The sequence below is a fragment of the Sinohyriopsis cumingii genome, chromosome 19 (genome assembly GCF_028554795.1).
Source record: "Sinohyriopsis cumingii isolate HCF-2022 chromosome 19, ASM2855479v2, whole genome shotgun sequence".
In the NCBI taxonomy this organism is placed as follows: domain Eukaryota; kingdom Metazoa; phylum Mollusca; class Bivalvia; order Unionida; family Unionidae; genus Sinohyriopsis; species Sinohyriopsis cumingii.
In genome coordinates, this window is record NC_142979.1 from 4,878,712 (window position 1) to 4,898,620 (window position 19,909).

A 19,909-nucleotide genomic window follows, 5' to 3' on the forward strand; every position below is an offset into this window, starting at 1 on the left:
CACTCGTCGACGGAGGGAAGCAATCGTCCTAAAACACTCGTCGATAGAGGGAAACACTCGTCCTAAAAGACTCGTCGATGGAGGGGAGCACTCGTCCTAAAACACTCGTCGATGGAGTGAAACACTCGTCCTAAAACACTCGTCGACGGAGGGAAGCACTGGTCGTAAAACACTCCTCGATGAGGGGAAGCACTCGTCCTAAAACATTCGTCGATGGACGGAAGCACTCGTCCTAAAACACTCGTCGATGGAGGGAAGCACTCATCTTAAAACACTCTCCAGAGAATTACTTTTGCAATTTTCATCTATTTTGTTTTGTACTAGCAATACTAGAATAACATGTAAATCTTCAAAACTTCGTCAAATTCCGTCAAATTCCGTCTAGTTATGTATAGTTCCTAAAAGTTTGTTTAAATTTTATTATGCAGGATTCTTCAAGTCATAGAACATTCTTTATTGGCCTGTTACAGACTTCAGAAGAAAATAGGATAGATATATGAAAGCTGTGCTGGTGTTGATATTTCACGATAATAAAGTCTAGAAAAACGGAAGATATCATTGAGAAGAAACATGTAATATATGTTAGTCATCATGTCATAAATGAATAAAAAATAAATTGTTATATTATGTTCTTCTTTATTTTATTTTTTATTTTACATTTTCCATAATTTCATTTGCCATATTTCAAATTTCACAATACACCACAATTTCATGTTTGCTTAAAATAACAGAGTTTCTTATTGTAAGTAACATCAGAAGGTTAAAATGAATTAGCAAAGTATTTACCAGAGTTATATTTTCTAAATTACATTTGAGGAACTAATATTACTGTTTGTATTATAATGGGTGCAATCACCTTAGTTTTGTTAATTTATATGATGATTTATAGTATTTACTTATATATAATTCTAGAAAACAAGGTAGTTAGAGTTTCCAAAATCTGGACAAATGAAATGTAAATAAAATATTTGGTACCATAATAAATACTTAAATCCTCTCGAACCAGATCTATGAATTATATTAAAGAGATATAGCAGATATTTACCAGATCAATTATAATTAGCAGCATTATTTCTTATAATTATTTTCAACGAGTTGGAATTTCTATATAATTCAAAACTCGTCAAAAGTCTAAAATCTGGTAAAATCCAAAATCTGGATTTATAATAAATTATTCCATCCCTGAGCTCAAAATGTTTTTAGTTGATTTAAATTAGTCATCACTGATAAATTAGCCAAAGCTGAATTTTGATGTAATTCCGAATTTTGATTAGTGGCCGCAATTTATAAATCAAGAGGGACGGACAACTGTTATCTGTCTTAAATGTGGATTTGCTTGGTCCTATTGATACCTCCCGCCTTTCCAGGGAACCTCAGAAGATTAAACAAACCCACGTAACAGACAGAACCAATGTCCTCCGTTTCGGATGCTAGAAACGGTAACTCAACCACTTTGGGCTCAGTAAAACAGAATGATATGAGCAATAGCTCCATTGCAAAAAATGTAACGTTCTAGGAGACAGATATAAACGATAATACACATTAAACAAACAACGTTACAAATCAGCACAATTGAAGAAATTATTGCCGATCGATCTCGTTGAAAGCGTACACGTATTTTTGATGTATGTCCGTCTCAAGACAGTACAATGAAAAGAGACCAAGTACAGATACAAGCATTATAAAACTGGAATACTGGCATAACAATAACTGTAACCACATAGAAATCCCGATTTTTCTTCATATAGTGTGTCCTTCACGTCTTCCCAATGTGAGAAACTTTTATTCAGAATCTTAGTAAGCCATTCCTCATAATCTTGTTCGCCATGAGATAATCTTGATTTAAGTTAATTCCAAAATGATGTATGTTTATTTATAAGATATAAACATTAGCCTATTGCACAACGTAGTTTCATGTTGGCCTTTCTTGTCTGCAATTAGCTTTTTGTAACTTAATTTGAAGGCTATAGTAAGGTTCTAAGTTTTGAGCAAATCTATTGAACCGAAATTCTAAAAGGAAATTCACCGCTATCCTTAGCATTTTGAAGTTCTCCATCAAACCACTCCTCTTGTTTTACTGACACAAGCAATTGGAAAGGGCTATTCTTTACACCTATTTTCATAACAGTTATATCTGGGGTTAATTGAATGATTTGTACTAAAAGAGTCTGTTGCTTTATGCTCTTGTTAACAATTATTTCACAATGGTATAAATAAGAGAAGGATTAAACGCGGTCATGCCAGCCTGATACAAACTGGATTTCATTCACATCCGATAATGTAAATTTGTTTGTATATACTATAACGTATCTGGGACATCAAAATCATTTGATTATCTCAAACAGTTGATTTTCAGCCAGACAATGTTTAATGAAACTAACTGAAATAATACAATAAGATGTATAGAATCCAATATTGTTGTCCCTTTCAGACCATCCATTAAATATAGGATTAACAAAGTACAAAACGTGCATACTCACGTCAGCAGCATAATCAATATTCTCGAAAAGCCGAATATTTCTATCAATGTTTCTGTACTCACGTTGCTGTGTTGTATAAGCATTCAGATCCCCTCTTGGGAAAATATGATCATCCGAATGCAAAGATTTAAAACTTTCAATGTCATTTTCAACTACAGATAAAGCGTCTTTTTCTACGGAAATATATGAATTTTCAGGTGTACAGTATATTAAACCTAGTATAACATTATAGGGTATACCGATATTTAGACTGTTAAGCTTTAGCCAACTTATTTGATCTACGAGGTAAAGCTCCAAATCTGCAATAATTGTTTAAAAATTAAACATGCATTTTCCACCCGAATTTCGAACAACACTGTTTGCTTTAAGTGTTTATTGTACATGTTTTGTACCCCACTATACTGATCTGATCAACAGTATATACTAAAGTCTCAATGAATCCATGAAATCGTACTGTATAATTAGTTATAAGAATTAAGCTGATATATGTTTTCAGATTTTAAACACAAAGTAAGAATAAAAAGTAAAGCCATCTTTAACATTTTCACAAACTTATAAGGAATTAAAACTTCTGAATAGATAAATGTTAAATAAACTCATAACGAAAAGAATTCATTCCGTAAATCTCTCAATGAATACAGATTCTATGATGGCAGGAAGCATGATTTATATCAATGTTTCAATGACATTACACTGTATTCGAAGATGTTCATTTGTAACAAAAAATTGTTCAGTTAATGGAAATAATAGCCTATTTACCTGGGCTTATATTGCAAGCCATCCGTAATGTGAGATTCTATAACGGGAAATACTGATTAGAGTTATTTAGAAAAAATTGGGATCGTCCTAGTTGGCATCATATACATGTACAACACAATAGAAACTTTAAAAGGCATCATAAGAAACAATGGAGAAATATACAAGTCCTAAAACGTTGCACTTATTTCAACAAAGGTTTTGGAAATAAAAGTTATTATGATCTTTGTTATTTAAGATAAACTAGCTTGTATTAGTAGTTATAGTTTCTGAACAAAATAATAAAATCACGGGGTTTTGTTGATTTTGTGTCAACGTTTAATTTTCGTATGTTTCAGATTTTACAAAACAAAAGAACTTTTGAAACTATCCACAATCACATTTTTGGTTTCTAACCAAGCGTGCTGCTAAACAAGATCTATACAACAGACGGATTTCTTGCATGAACTTCTTGTCACATAATCCATAAATGATCGGGTTAGCCATGTTGTTGATAAAGAAGGTCCATCGAAATGTCTGATAGGCTGAACGCTCTGAAAATGAGAGACTATGTACAAAGTTCTTGTTTAGAAAGGCGACAAGGCGAAGTGCCAAATGTGGCAAGAAGCTGCAAAAGAACACAATCGTAATTATAAACACAACTCGTGTAACCGCAATGATTTTCTTTTCTTGACTCTTCATGCCCTTCTTATCATTGTCTCCATCACTTAACACAATGTTTTTACTTTTGCTTTTGTTCTCAACCGAGTGTTGTACTTGTCCATTTTCTTCGAGAGAGATTGTGGAGACATTAGAGATCTCGCTGCCAGAATTTTCACTTTTCGAATGTTGCGAGGAAGCGTCCACATTAGTCTCTGTTTTAAGTACCAAGTATCTGCCTGAAATGTTGGGTTTATATTGGGGGACAATTCTTTTTCTGATACGAAGTATTTGCTTTCCTATTAAGGCATACACAACAGAGAGAGCTATCAATGATACGAAGAAAATCAACAGTAAAAATGCGTTGAAGTACACAGGATATTTTGTGTTTGCAAAGTCATCGCTCACGTTACATTCTGTACCAACAATATGGTCAACTCCAGTTTCAAAAGTCCTGTTTCCATAGATAACAGCGGCAGGCCATGAAAATGCAATCCCTAACATAATATCTAGAACACATATGTATTTAGACATGCGCTCGGAGATTTGTCTTCCATGGGGAACACAAATCTTGCGATATCTCTCCGCTGCAATTGTTACAAGAATCAACGCGGATCCAATACACGTGAAATATGTCACAAACTGAAGCAATCTGCATTGGGCACTGTTATGGAACGTGATGGGGTATCTCAGAGTCACTAAAATGAAGGGCATTGGCACGCAACATGTTGCTAGATCGACAATTGCCAAAGAAACGACAAAATTTCGATGAGTAGCTGGCTTGTATTTTCGTAGATACACGAAAAGTGAAATTGAGTTTCCTCCAAAACCCAAAACCATCAGAAGACTAACGAATATGATGCCTCCAATGTTTTCTAGGACCTTCTCATTATTTAGATGTTCAATCAGGAGGTCCTGATTATCTTTTCCGGATGTGCTTCCGTTGCCATCCATAATCTTTCTTTGCATTAGTTCTTAGTCGTGTAATGAAGTTTTCACAATTATCTGTACTCCAGCGTTACATAAATGAACATAGAAATCTTAACAATTAGCTCAGTTACTCCAGCGTAACCTAATGCGTCGGTTGGCATGCCCCATAATCTTTGTGTGTGTTTGTTAGGACACAAACTATTTATGTTATTTCAATTCATTTCTCTTCCTGGTGTACAAACCAATTGGTACCAAGCAGTCAGGCTTTTTCAAATGATGTACTTATGAAAGACAGTGTTTATTGAAATTTCAACAAATAACAAAGGAGTATGCGAGTTCATTGTTGTGCATTGCATAATACAGCCAGATGTTAAGAACAATATGCATATGAACAAAGAAGAAATAGTTTAGGTATCACATTTTTGTTGGCGTGTGGATTTTATGGATAGTAATTTTTAGTAACACTTCTAAGGAGAACCATATCTACAATTAAAGGCTCAGATAATTAAAGTATAAAATTCAGCTAAAACAAGAGAGCATATAGAGTTTTATTTTATTCTATTTCATTTTTTAATCTCGATCTGCCCAATCCATATCCCTATAGGCTATTGATTTATGACATATTTGCTATTATAGGCTATTGATTTATGACATATTTGCTATTATAGGCTATTGATTTATGACGTATTTGCTATTATAGGCTATTGATTTATGACATATTTAATAATTCTTGTTGTGTAGTGGACTGAATGGGTAGACATTTTTAGCGAAAGTTCCAAAATCTGCTATATTATATTTCGGTTGCAGAGAATGATGTGCCTAATATTCAAATCAAAGATATTTGAATCCAATGCAACTATAATCTGTGGGGCATGGTTTGGGGACAGATTTTATTTTATTTTACCCAGTCTAGGCCTCGACCTTTTTAAACAGTATATGTGTAGCTAATGTGCAGATACCATTCTGACTAATATACTGTAACATATGTACCCCCTTGATGTGTGATGTGATGTGATTTGGATTTTTAACGTAGCTTTAACAATTTTTCAGTCATATCGCTACGATGTCTGCAATGTGGCAGTTTATAGTGATGTCTAGCACTGGGGCATTATGCCGCAGACATGTAGCATGATGTCCCACCCAGTCACATTATCCTGACACCAGGCCGACCAGTCCTAACACTAACCTCTTGATGCTGTGCGCCAGGCGAGGCAGCTGTTAGTACCATTTGTGTAAGTCTTTGGTATGACTCGGCCGGGGATCGAACCCACGACATCCCGCCTCCGAGGCGGACGCTCTAACCACTAGGCCACCGGAGCTGTGTACCCCTTTGAAGATTGTCTATATCAAGTAAATACATTTTGATCACATTGCTTGAGCAACTATTGTCAACACGGACATTATGCCATCATAACATGCAAGGCATTATAACATGAAAAGTCAGACAAATAAAGAACTAAATTGATGCTACGATATTTTTTCCTGACTCACATGAATTTTCCTTTCATTCAACTTGACGATTTGATTTTACAAACTTGTTTTCATCATCGAGAGTAATTATTCTCTTGAAATCACCTTTTCATAGCTAAAGCTGTAATTTTTAAACGCATACACAACAGAAAGAGAGCTATCAACTTTGGCCTACTTACATAATATTATGCAGGGTAAAAATGATTATTTGGTTTGAGTTCTAGATACTGTCTTGATTCCAACCTTCCAAATTATCTAGAACGAATTTTGTTTACAGTTGGATGGAATTTCCATTTAATAGGACCCTCTTCCTGGTCCTCATACTGTGTCTTAGGTTTTATATTAAGGTTGGCTATATTAGAGGTACTCATTTTCTATGTTTAGGTCAGTATTTATCAATTTTAGTTGTGCTGCAGTTAATATTTTAGGAAATGTATTTATTTCAATTATTCACTGGATTTCCAAAGGAATTATCATTAATTTCGGCCTAATCATTATTTTGGGGTTATTGTGACTTCATTCGAGGACAGTTTGGGTTTCATCAAGACTGTTGGCACATTCGTACATTCGAGGCTACGGGCACTTCAGCACATTCAAGATTGAAATTAATTTGGAACACCAGTGGAAGTCATTCGGAATACTCTGTACGTTTTGAACCTGTGATAGAACTTTAAGGACTATTCGGAATTTAATTCACAGTACAGTAACTTCTTTTTAAATTTTCAATTCGTATTCTAAGGAAAAAATTATCTGTCGAATTATGGAAAACTACAAATCTTGTTGGTTTTCTTCTGTTAATGTGACACGAATGAGTCGTCTGTCTGTCTGTCTGTCTGCCTGCCTGCCTGCCTGCCTGCCTGCCTGCATCCATGCATGCATGTATGTATGTATGTATGTATGTATGTATGTATGTATGTATGCATGTATGTATGTATGTATGTATGTATGTAAGAATGCATGTATGCATGTATGTATGTATGTGCATGTATGTATGTATGTGTATGCGTGCGTGCGTGCGTGTGTGCGTGCATGCGTATGTATGTATGTATGTATGTATGTATTAACATCCCACGTAAAGTAGCTGAGAATGTAAAATCTCATAATCTAAATATATTATTTCCTTCTTAATGTTTAATGTATGTATGTATGTATTTATTGTATGTATGTATGCATGTATGTATGTATGTATGTATGTATGTATGACTGATGGATGGATGTATGGATGGATGGATGTATGACTGAGTGACTGACTGACTTTATTTCCTCTTCAACAGAGATTAAACAAGTTAATCAAATTCAGGATAATACAAGGTCATAAAATAGAACAGAAAAGTGACAAAAATGCAACAGTAGTACTGTGTCAGCTACCATTTTGACAAAACGAAATGTCTCAATACCTGCAATTATGTAAATCTGTAATCATTTGGCTAAGCATGGCACTGATCTTTTAACAATTGCTTGATGATGATAATATTTCGAAAAGTTAATACGACCATATTGTTATGTGCTTAACATTAACTTCGAAATAGTAACGAAAAGGAAATGGAAAATATATAACAGTGTAATTCTATATGTAGTTCTTTCTATATGACACAAGTATTTATGCATATATACTTGTCTGCGCGTATGCGTGCGTCCAAGCATTTATCTATGACTGACTGTCTAAATGACTTCATTATCTCTTTAACAAAGATTATTTTAGGTTACTAAGATACAGATTGTTCGTATCATAAGATTATGAGACACAGCATAGATAAGAACGCAAGCATGATAAATACATCGTCAACTAATGCATTTACAAAATGAGATATATAAATACAAAATAAAATCTCTAGGAAATATACATAAACACACAAACACACACACACACACAAACATATATATATATATATATATATATATATATATATATATATATATATATATATATATATATATATACACGTATACATATACACGTATACATATGTACATACATATACACATACATATATATACATAAACATATACACTGTATACAGCTGTCATACAGCAAAATTTGCGGATTTGACACGAAGACGTTGGCCTTTTAATTTTTATTTTAGTGTTAATTTACTATTTATTTTTATATTATGTTTGAACATGTTGCTTGATATTAGGGCATACATTTTATTGCAGAATGAAGCTATGCTGTTTGCCGTCACCAGCATGAGTCTATCCGATACATCATCGTCAATAGACGACATGCAGTCAACCCTGCTTCCAAGAAGTGTCTCCAACAATATATCGTCTTCTTGATTGAATAAGTTAACCCCCATCTCTAACCTCTAAAGAGTCAATCACTCTCTCACAGAAAACGTTTCGTTCCTCAAGTACCATTTCGCAACCATAAATAGGATGTTTCGCTATGTCGTCAGTATCTTTTCCACAGACTTTGCATATCATAACTTTACCAACAGGCATGATATATAGTTTCATTACTTCAGAGAGAGGCCTTAACATGGATGGAAATTTACGCACAAGAAACCATATACTACTTGGCTTTAAGTCCAAATGAATGTTTCGGAAGTAAATTAAATCACCACTTAGTTCCATATTTGCTCTCCAGGTAGTTTCGTCATGGTTTTTAATAATATAAATAATATGTCGAATCCAAACAATTTTTCCTTCTGTTTGTACTCTTACTGCATAGTCTAAACGAACACTTCCCATACCATATTTCTTAGTTATTCTGTCAATATCTGGTATAAATCCCGTCTGTTTTAGCGTGTTGGTCAGATACTGACGTAAGCGCATAATGAAATTTTTTTTCCAGATAAAAGTCCAATCGCCCTTCCACAGTCGGTTGAAAAAGAGCAATTTCATCCTATCTATGTATGCTTCCATTGACCAGAGTCCTAAGGTACTACGCGTTGCCTCCGTAGGCGAATATTTATCGAAAGCTTGCATACGTCGCGCTGCATATCTCTGGCATAACTCAAGTTCTTCTATATTGGAGTTAGTGATAACTGACCATAGTTCGCATCCATATAGGACCGAGGTAGAATAATTCTTTTCCAAATCTTCAGACTTGTTAAAGGGTTCATTCCGCCGTCTTTGATACCAATAAAATAAAAAGAGTTTAACAAGTGCTTGCCTGTATGGCATGCTTCTTGTATCGCGTTGTTTGGTTTTAAGTTGTATTTTAGAGGTATGCCGGCATACTTCTTACTTTTGGCTATCGGAATTGGAGATTTGTCGAACAGAAAAGAAGGGATACCAATCATTCTTTTGTTAATAAACATGATGGTGCAACTTTTATCTGCGTTATATTTTAATCTCCACCTTTTTGCATAGTTAGAAATTGTATCAAGCAGCTGTTGCATTGAATGATGCGAGTTAGAATTTACAGTTGTGTCATCTGCTAATAAGTCACAAGGCAGGTGGAGATCGACAAGTTTTAGACCTCGCAAAGTGTGATCTGATTCAGCGATCAAATCATCTATCATTACAAGAAAGAACCAGGCAGATAAGGTACGGCCCTGTCCTACACCCTGCATAATATCGAAGAGTTTGGACAGCTTGTCCGTAAATAAAACAGAACTTGTTATTCTCTCAAACTAGTCTTTCGTGATGCTCCAGGTCTTCCCTTTGATGCCAAGTCTGTACAACTTGTAGAATAACCCGTTGTGCCAAATTGTGTTGAAGGCTTTAGCATTATCAAGAAATGTAGCATTGACAGGAGTATCTTTATCCATATAGTAGCATATAGATTCTTTAATACAGAACGCTGCAGTGATACTACGCAATTATTTATAAAACCCTGTTGCAAAGGATTTGGAGTAGTCTACTATATATAATTTGTTCTAGGACTTTCTGAAGCACTGGAATTATAATTATGTAACGGTAATTATTCATATCTAATTTGTTCATTCCTCCTCCTTTAAATATTGGTATTACCAAACCTTGTTAAAAGTAGCACGGGTACCTCTCGGCCTCGTACACTTTTGTGAATATAATTTCAAGTAATTGTACACTGCTTGGACTGTCCGCAAACAGTAAATGCTCAGCAACAATACCGTCGTGACCACATGCCTTATCTTTATTGAGAGAGCTAATTGCACTACTGATTTCTTCTCTAGTGGGCATTTTATCAACAACTTCATCAAAGTGTGAATAGGTTTCTTTACTCTGTTTTCTATCCTCTGCTAAGACCATCTGGTAATGATTCTTATCGTACAGATAAGTACTGTCAGGTAGTGACAAGCTGGAATAATGATTTGCCCATAACTCTCTAACAGATTCGTGGTCGCGCACAATTTTTCCGTTTGATTCGATTTCGGGAATGTAATCACATTTATTTCTTTTATTCCGTATAAACCTATACAAAGTAGAAATATCGAACTCTGCAGCCTTTTCAAGCCCACTGAACTTTATGTATATATGTATGTATGTATGTATGTATGTATGTATGTATGTATGTATGTATGTATGTATGTTTGTGTGTGTGTGTGTGTGTGTGTGTGTGTGTGTGTATGTATGTATGTATGTATGTATGTATGTATGTAATATCCCATGCAATGAAGTTGAGAATGTAGAATCTCATAACCTAAATATATTATTTCCAAAGGCTATCTTATTAATATTTAATGTATGTATGTGTGTGTGTATGTATATATGTATGTATGTATATATGCATGTATGTGTGTATGTATGTATGTATGTATGTGTGTGTGTGTATGTATATATGTATGTATGTATATATGCATGTATGTGTGTATGTATGTATGTATGTATGTATGTGTGTATGTGTGTGTGTGTATGTATGTATGTATGTATGTATGTATGAATGTATATAACACCCCATGTCAAGTAGCTGAGAATGTAGTATTTCATAATCTAAATATATTATTTCCAAAGGCTGTCTTCTTAATCTTTAAAAGGTGATTTTTTGCAGTTCATACAAATGGTGGAACCTGCTGCATAGTAATTGTTTTAAAGGTAATACCTATTTTATTATTCTTATCATGTAAATTATTATCATTATTATTATTATTATTATTATTATTATTATTATTATTACTGTAGCGTTGTTGTGACAGTAGCTTAAGTGATTAAATACAGACTATATATATCGTTCCATTTAAAATTCAGAGCCTTTCAGTTATATTTTTTGAGGTAGTTGGAGACGTCCCATTCCACGTTCAACCACCCATTCCTCTGAAGATCATGTACTAATGGTTCCATGTCAAGATACGTATTTTAATTAAAGACTCATTAACCAAGTAGTTTAATAAACATCTGCAGTCCATTTGACCAAGTACTTTTGCCTGCAGATGTCATACTGTGAATGGAAATTATCCTTGCATGTATTTTACATTCATCCGCCCTCACTAAAAAATACTTACGTTGCATGGGATACCTGTTCGACTGAAAACTGTCTTGAATTAAAAGAAATGTATACAGCTAGAAGCAGGGAAACGTGTGATCACTCTTACTTAAAATGTGAAGAGAATGAAGGTTTCTAATGGAAATGATTGGCAAATATTCCTATGTTTCATAAACTATTCTACTTTCATAAAACGATGTCTCTCCGTTTTTCCATTGCCATTTCACCACACTAGTGACACAGACAGGCATAATCTTCGAAACAGCAAACATGTTATAGGAATTAATGCCATACTCTAAAACAAAGTGGAAAATCGTTTTAACACTTTTGTATTTATGATAGAAATTCACTCCCTGATTCAAACAAATGTAAAAGCAACTTTTCTATCTTCAGAAGTAAAATTGAAGACAAGACAACACAAGTGCATGTTCTTTATTTCAGTTGATAACAGGACATTATTTATTCTGCATACAAGAATTGGAAATGACTATAATAATGTACACAATGATTATAATTTAATCATTGGAGAGAAAATCCATAATTTGCTTGTGGTGATGTTGAAGATAGTGTTATATTTAACAACATAGGACTATTTTTTCAAAGATTCGTTGGGCAACTATAATAATTTACGTACCATATTCAGCTGTACATATCCTGTATTGTTACGAGTCTATGCTCTTAAAATGTAACAGAAAAGAGTGAAGACAACAAGCTTTGTGAAGGTTAACAAATAAACTCTTTCCCAAGAATAAAAAGTGAAAAATGAGAAAAAGAACTTATTGTATTGCGAATTAAATACAAAAATAACCCAAGAATTAAAAACACAAGTCCTAGTAATAAAAAGTCCCGAATAAAACTCAGTTCAAGTCCCAAATAGATCCAAAATTGGAGGCGTTGACGTGTCTGTTATAGCCTGCGAAGTACTGATGTGTCAACAGTCTTTTGTTGAATCACATAAATATTATTACAGGTTTGAATTCGGTATAAATTCCAATGAATTGTCTTTATCCAAGAATTTTATCAGAGCACTTTAGTATTTCCAGAGAAAATAATCCCTTGAACTCAAGAATTTGAAGAAAATAAAATTCAGCCCAAACTTGTCACTACATAATACAACAGATAGTGCTAGTTATTAAAGCACCACTGGTAAAATCCTCACAGACACAAGATAATAATCTTCTCTGTTTGACATCAGGCCACAATTAGCATTTTCTAAAAACAACCATTACCTAATGGAAAATGACATTCTAGAATGATCTAATTAGCCTTGTTTTTTTTAGAACATAATAGCCTTCAAAATTCACTTAGGAATCTCCAAAAATCTGACCCTGATCAACATATTTACTCCTTCTTTGTTTACCTGAATAATAATTCGGATAATAAGCTCATACACATAGAAAATAATGAAGCTATAATTAGACGTTTACATAAATAAAATAAAAAAATAAACAAAAAGTAAATCAGATCAAGCAGAAATAAATTCATTTTTTGGACAAGGTTAAGTCCAGCAAAAATTGATACATTACAATAACATGAAATGAAATTTTAAAAAAAATAAAACTAGCAGACAAACAATAAAATTAAATATACATAACAATGCTCATTATAATATTTTGTTTTAGTACTATTTTTTTCTTCTTTTAAATCATCATTTTCTCCATCAAACCAAAATCTTTCAAATTTAAATACCGAATTTTTTTATATCTCAAATATCAATTTCAGGCAAAAATAATCAACATAAAACTAAACCTCACTTCAAAAATAGAAATGCATGCCAAGTTTCTGAACACATTGGAACAGATTACTGTAATGTGTACGGTAGTAGGCTTATATGTGAGACAAAACTCCAGAAAAAGTCCGAAAGGAAATCGAAGTCAAAATAATAATTGACGCGCAGACTCTGTTTACGACTGACAATAGGCCAAATTTAAAGCATTCGCAAAATCGGAATCGGTCAGCCTTGAAATCAAATTATTTATAATTAAATGCTTTTATGTAAGACGCTTAAGAAAGATTAAGTTTATATACTAATTGTTTTTGTTGCTGTGCATTTGTATGAATGTTCAATATAACGAACAGCTAAGCATTGCAGTATCGAAGCACTTAAAATGCAGCACGGAGATCAGGGCTTACGCAGTTTGCACTGCTTAATTAATATAGACCCTGATCCGCAATTATCGGCACATACTTTTGGATATATGTATTTTCCGTTGGGGTGAATGATATGCATGGGTAATTGAAATATTGATATCAGCCGGAGAATAATACATATTTATTTTGATCAAGGTTTAAGTGAACCTACACTTAAAATAAGTGGATTCTATGAGATAATTCACAAACCTGACATATATAAGATGCATTTTCTAAAACAAACGCTGTCGTCACAGCTAGAAATGTTGTGATAATTATTTGGATAGGTCATTGATATGACGTAACTTGTAACCTAAGCATATCATACTTATCTGATCTGTCGCAATTAATGACAAGGAACTTATCTGACATATTTTTACGAAATATCTCTTAGCTGGTGAAGATACATGTTCAGTGAAGAGTGGCACAGTGTAATGTTATCAACAATAAGACATTTATGTAATTTTGAAATGTATGTAACTTTATCTATTTCAATAAAACTGTTTACTCAGAGCTGATCTCTTTTAACAACTGGAAGCGGGACTGAACTGATCTCTTTTAACAACTGGATGCGGTACTTGGGCCAGTATTTCTAAGACATTGTATGTGCAATTTGAAGACTTTAGGTGTGTGCGTTGTGATAACTGGTGCGTTAAAGGACGTGTTCGCAAATAGTTATAACATGTGCTGTACCTGTGTCATGTGGAATACAAAATAAAATTATGGAAGACGAAACTTACAGGATGCTGACATCATAAACACATTTGATTCGCTGTGATCCTTAACAAATCTACATTCATCCAAATATAATCGAAACTGAAAACGAAGTGTACAGACTAGCTTTTCATTTAAATCGGTCAGAAATGTTCACATTTATTTATGTATCCACATCTGCATATATAACAGTTTATAAAAGTTAAAGCAAACTTGCAATTTGATTCCATCCTTGAACTAAGGATGGATATCAGGGATATTATAAACATATTTAGAATCTCGAATATATCTATTCTAACGTATAGCATCCGCACACTGTATGCAGAACCTGCGATCACAACCAGCAAGCTAAATTCTTGTCCTGTACAAAATTAATGCCCTAGGTTCCAGAGTGTAGGTCTAAAATAGATAGCTTTATTTCCAGCAGACATGGGTTCCGGTCGACAGAGGGTTAGGATTCGTGTCACAGCCTTTTTGATATTATTTCGTTTACAAATCACGTCCAAATCAAACTACAATCTACCCGTGGTAATACGTGTATCTGAATTCAAAGCTACTGTTATTGTTTATACCGTTGAAACAAGAAGATAACTTGGCATGTGTGCTATGTACGGCATTCCCAACGTAATCGATATTAGTTATTTTCAAAGCACCTGTAACTAAAAATTATACGGAAGATTATTTTGGTGTTTGCCTGACTAGTAAACAGGAAAATAAATCTGCAGCTGTAGGTGAAAACATGTATAAGCCACATATAGTAATATGTATAGAAAAAGTATAAGCCACATAGTAATATGCATAGAAAAGGTATAAGCCACATATAGTAATATGTATAGAAAAACTATAAGCCACATATAGTAATATGTATAGAAAAACTATAAGCCACATAGTAATATGCATAGAAAAGGTATAAGCCACATATAGTAATATGTATAGAAAAAGTATAAGCCACATATAGTAATATGTATAGAAAAAGTATAAGCCACATAGTAATATGCATACAAAAGGTATAAGCCACATATAGTAATATGTATAGAAAAACTATAAGCCACATATAGTAATATGTATAGAAAAACTATAAGCCACATAGTAATATGCATAGAAAAGGTATAAGCCACAAATAGTAATATGTATAGAAAAAGTATAAGCCACATATAGTAATATGTATAGAAAAAGTATAAGCCACATAGTAATATGCATAGAAAAGGTATAAGCCACATATAGTAATATGTATAGAAAAAGTATAAGCCACATATAGTAATATGTATAGAAAAAGCATAAGCCACATAGTAATATGAATAGAAAAGGTATAAGCCACATATAGTAATATGTATAGAAAAAGTATAAGCCACATATAGTAATATGTATAGAAAAAGTATAAGCCACATATAGTAATATGCATAGAAAAAGTATAAGCCACATATAGTAATATGTATAGAAAAAGTATAAGCCACATATAGTAATATGTATAGAAAAAGTATAAGCCACATATAGTAATATGTATAGAAAAAGTATAAGCCACATATAGTAATATGTATAGAAAAAGTATAAGCCACATATAGTAATATGTATAGAAAAAGTATAAGCCACATATAGTAATATGTATAGAAAAGGTATAAGGCACATATAGTAATATGTATAGAACAAATATAATCCACATATAGTAATATGTATAGAAAAAAGTATAACACACATAGAGTAATATGTATAGAAAAAAGTATAAACCACATAGAGTAATATGTATAGAAAAAGTATAAGCCACATATAGTAATATGTATAGAAAAAGTATAAGCTACATATAGTAATATGTATAGAAAAAGTATAAGCCACATATAGTAATATGCATAGAAAAAGTATAAGCCACATAGAGTAATATGTATAGAAAAAGTATAAGCCACATATAGTAATATGTATAGAAAAAGTATAAGCCACATAGAGTAATATGTATAGAAAAAGTATAAGCCACATAAAGTAATATGTATAGAAAAAAGTATAAGCCACATATAGTAATATGCATAGAAAAAGTATAAGCCACATATAGTAATATGGATAGAAAAAAGTATAAGCCACATATAGTAATATGTATAGAAAAAAGTATAAGCCACATATAGTAATATGCATAGAAAAAGTATAAGCCACATATAGTAATATGCATAGAAAAAGTATAAGCCACATATAGTAATATGTATAGAAAAAGTATAAGCCACATATAGTAATATGTATAGAAAAAAGTATAAGCCACATATAGTAATATGTATAGAAAAAAGTATAAGCCACATATAGTAATATGCATAGAAAAAGTATAAGCCACATATAGTAATATGCATAGAAAAAGTATAAGCCACATATAGTACTATGTATAGAAAAAAGTATAAGCCACATATAGTAATATGTATAGAAAAAGTATAAGCCACATATAGTAATATGTATAGAAAAAAGTATAAGCCACATATAGTAATATGTATAGTAAAAGTATCTCTGAACCAGGCACTCATGGGTTCGAGCACACAAGATCCCTTAAATTGATTGTGCAGACAGCAATGACCGTAGGAAATGTATGTTAGAATATTTAAATTGGCACCTTTATTTACTGGAATTAAATTAGAAAGCATTTTTAAAATGCATAAGATGAGATTCTTCAGCTTGAGCTGATAAATGTGTCTAAATTCAAAATCATTTATGTAGTTCATACTTGAATGAATGCATGTTTGACAAATTTTGTCAGTCTTAGTATCATCTCTTGACACACCTGTAACAAACGGTGGAAGTTTAATAAACTGGTATGTGTGCTTTTGTGCGGCAGTCCAGATTTATTTAGTGATTAATTTATTTAATTAATTAGCGATTACTTAATGTTTTTGAAGTCAGTGTGTATAAATATCATGAGACATTTTGTTTTCTTACTTTTGATTCTGACTATATACCACACACCCCAAAACAACTACAAAAACAACAAAAATGCTATTGAAGATAAAAAAAAACAAGGTGAAACAAACAAGTGTGCAGTATTTAATTCCCATAAAGTCAGACTTGGGTGTCGATAACTGAATTGATTAGAATCTTGTTATAGAACAACTAGATCTAAGCACGGCAGTCGCGTGTTGGAATAAAAAACAAAATAAAAAACGACTTGCTGTCACTAACAGGTGTGTCCGCAGACAAAAAGTGTTGATATATTAGAATATTTAACTTCAAAAAGATTGGAATTAGATTACCAGCCATTGTCGAGAAACATTAGATAAGCTTGCTCAGCTTGAACTCAAAATATTGTGAATAATATTATCTTACAAAGTACAATGGATCTTTACATCCGATTGACGAGACATGGAGCCAAGAGGACATTACGAACGTTACGGAGATTGCCATTGCTATGCCACGGCTATGACTCACAATTTTTCGAGATACGATGGACAATTTCTTCTGAAATACTATACTGGACAAAGCATCGAACGTCCAAAAGTCACCCTAAACGGATCAAAAATCATTTCCATACAAGTGGGACAAGTGCAGTTTAAACATTCAATGAGTTAGTTGGCCATGCCATTGAGCCGAATGCTAAAACATTTGAAATGACAGAGAAATGGCCAAAGGCTATTTGTCGCACTTTTTCAATACCGAAGCCAATCAACATGCGGTTCTACCCCATTTGCCTGATGCTCACTAGTACGACCCCGACAACATGCGCACCGAGCAACGAGAAGCTTTCTACGCTTGGTATCACACTCACGCCTCGGACCCCTTTCGACCTTCAGGAAGAAATCTTAAAGTATTGTCGTTCCGACGTGGACATTATACGGCGATGCTGTGGGAAAATTTCGAGAATTTTTCATGGAGCAAGGAGGGATCGATCATTTGAAAAAAGCCTGCACCATTACCGAAGCGTGTTTCTTAGTGTACCGCAAATGACGCATACTCGGGAAGACCCTGGTTGTCATACGCCCTCAAACGACGAACTTTGTCAAACGTCAATAGTCTGTCAAAGCTCTTAGCAGGCTACATTACTTGTGTGACAAGGAAGACAAATGGATCCAACAAGCACGAAATGGAGAAAATGAAAAGAACTTTGGCACGTATTCGGTGGATGGCTGAGACTTAGAAAACCCCCGTATCGTTTAAGAATGTAACGGTCGCTTATTTCCGATCTGCTACCCTCAACTTGACACTAAAAATGAATTTGTACAATGTACCATGGAAGACTTGTCCAAGACCACTTGTCAGCGGCAATTAAAATTAGAACAGCAAGGATAGCAAGTGGTGGAAATGTGGAACACGAGTACGATCATCGTTTGATAACCGATCCCAAGTTTTAACGTATCGATGAAAGTTACAAGCTTGTGGACCTCTGAAACCGCGGAACAGGTTGTACGGAGTTTGGACGAATGCCACGTGTTTGCTGTACCACTCCTACGAGAAGAATGGAGAATAAATCAAATACTTGGACGTGTGTTTGCTGTATCTTTACGTGGACAAATATTGTGACTTTCCCACAATTGCTGACTGAACACATCGATCGAGAGATCATTCGCCAATACGAAGTATTGATCAAGTGCAAAGGCTTGCTTCTCACAAACTGATACCATCCTGTTTTACCCCACCATTACCATGGAAAGCTGGTGATTCCCTTGCGCCGTACTTGTGCCGAAACATGTCAGCACACCCAGAAAGACCGCGCCTTGATAGGAACGAGGGTCTTTGCGGAATTGTTTAAAGCTCTGGACCTGGGATACCAACTGTTAGAAGTGTACGAAATTTACCACTTTCCCAAGACAGAACAGCACCACAAGAGTGACGAGACTCTGAATGGCATTTTCGCGGAATACGTGGGTGCCTTTTTGAAACTGAAGCAAGAAGACAGCGGATATCTTTACTGGTGCCACGTTCCCGATGACCAGGAGAAATTCAGTGAGAAATACTTTATGCAAGAAGGCATCATTTTAGATTACATTGAGAAAAAACGAAGGAAGGTGATCATTTGCCAAAGTAATGTTAAATTGCTGTTGGGCATAATGGCACAACGATCGTGTTTACCCAAGACGGAGTATTTGATAGAATCTTCTCTCTACTTTCAGATGATTCACGACAAAACCAAATGCATGAGAAACGAGGATGACCTTCCTGAGGACTTGATATTAATCAATTACGAAGAAGAACTGGACTTTGTACAGGCTTTAAATTGTACGAAGCTTTAGAACTGCTAGGATATGGTGTGCTATATTTTGACACAGACAGATGCACCTACATTGATCGCCTGGGTCACCGTCACCCTGACATCGAAGGAGACCATTTAGGAACCTGGACGGACGAGCACCCCAACGACAAGATTCTTAGTTTTGCTAATGGCTGTCCTAAAATTACCGCTACGAATACCGGGACCCCCAAGAAGAATTGACTCTCAATTATCGCACCAGTCAAGTGGTGAAGTTTGGTGTGTTGAAAGAAGCTT

At 34.0% G+C, this 19,909-nt stretch overlaps 1 protein-coding gene across 1 annotated transcript; it reads right to left on the reverse strand.

The window, feature by feature from the left end:
- Positions 1–630: 630 nt before the first annotated feature.
- LOC149775088 (cholecystokinin receptor type A-like) lies at positions 631–4,969 on the reverse strand. The gene has a single exon (XM_089943060.1). It carries the CDS (start codon positions 4,842–4,844, stop codon positions 3,603–3,605), a length of 1,242 nt encoding a protein of 413 aa, XP_089799186.1. The 5' UTR covers positions 4,845–4,969; the 3' UTR covers positions 631–3,602.
- Between the last annotated feature and the right edge of the window lie 14,940 nt (positions 4,970–19,909).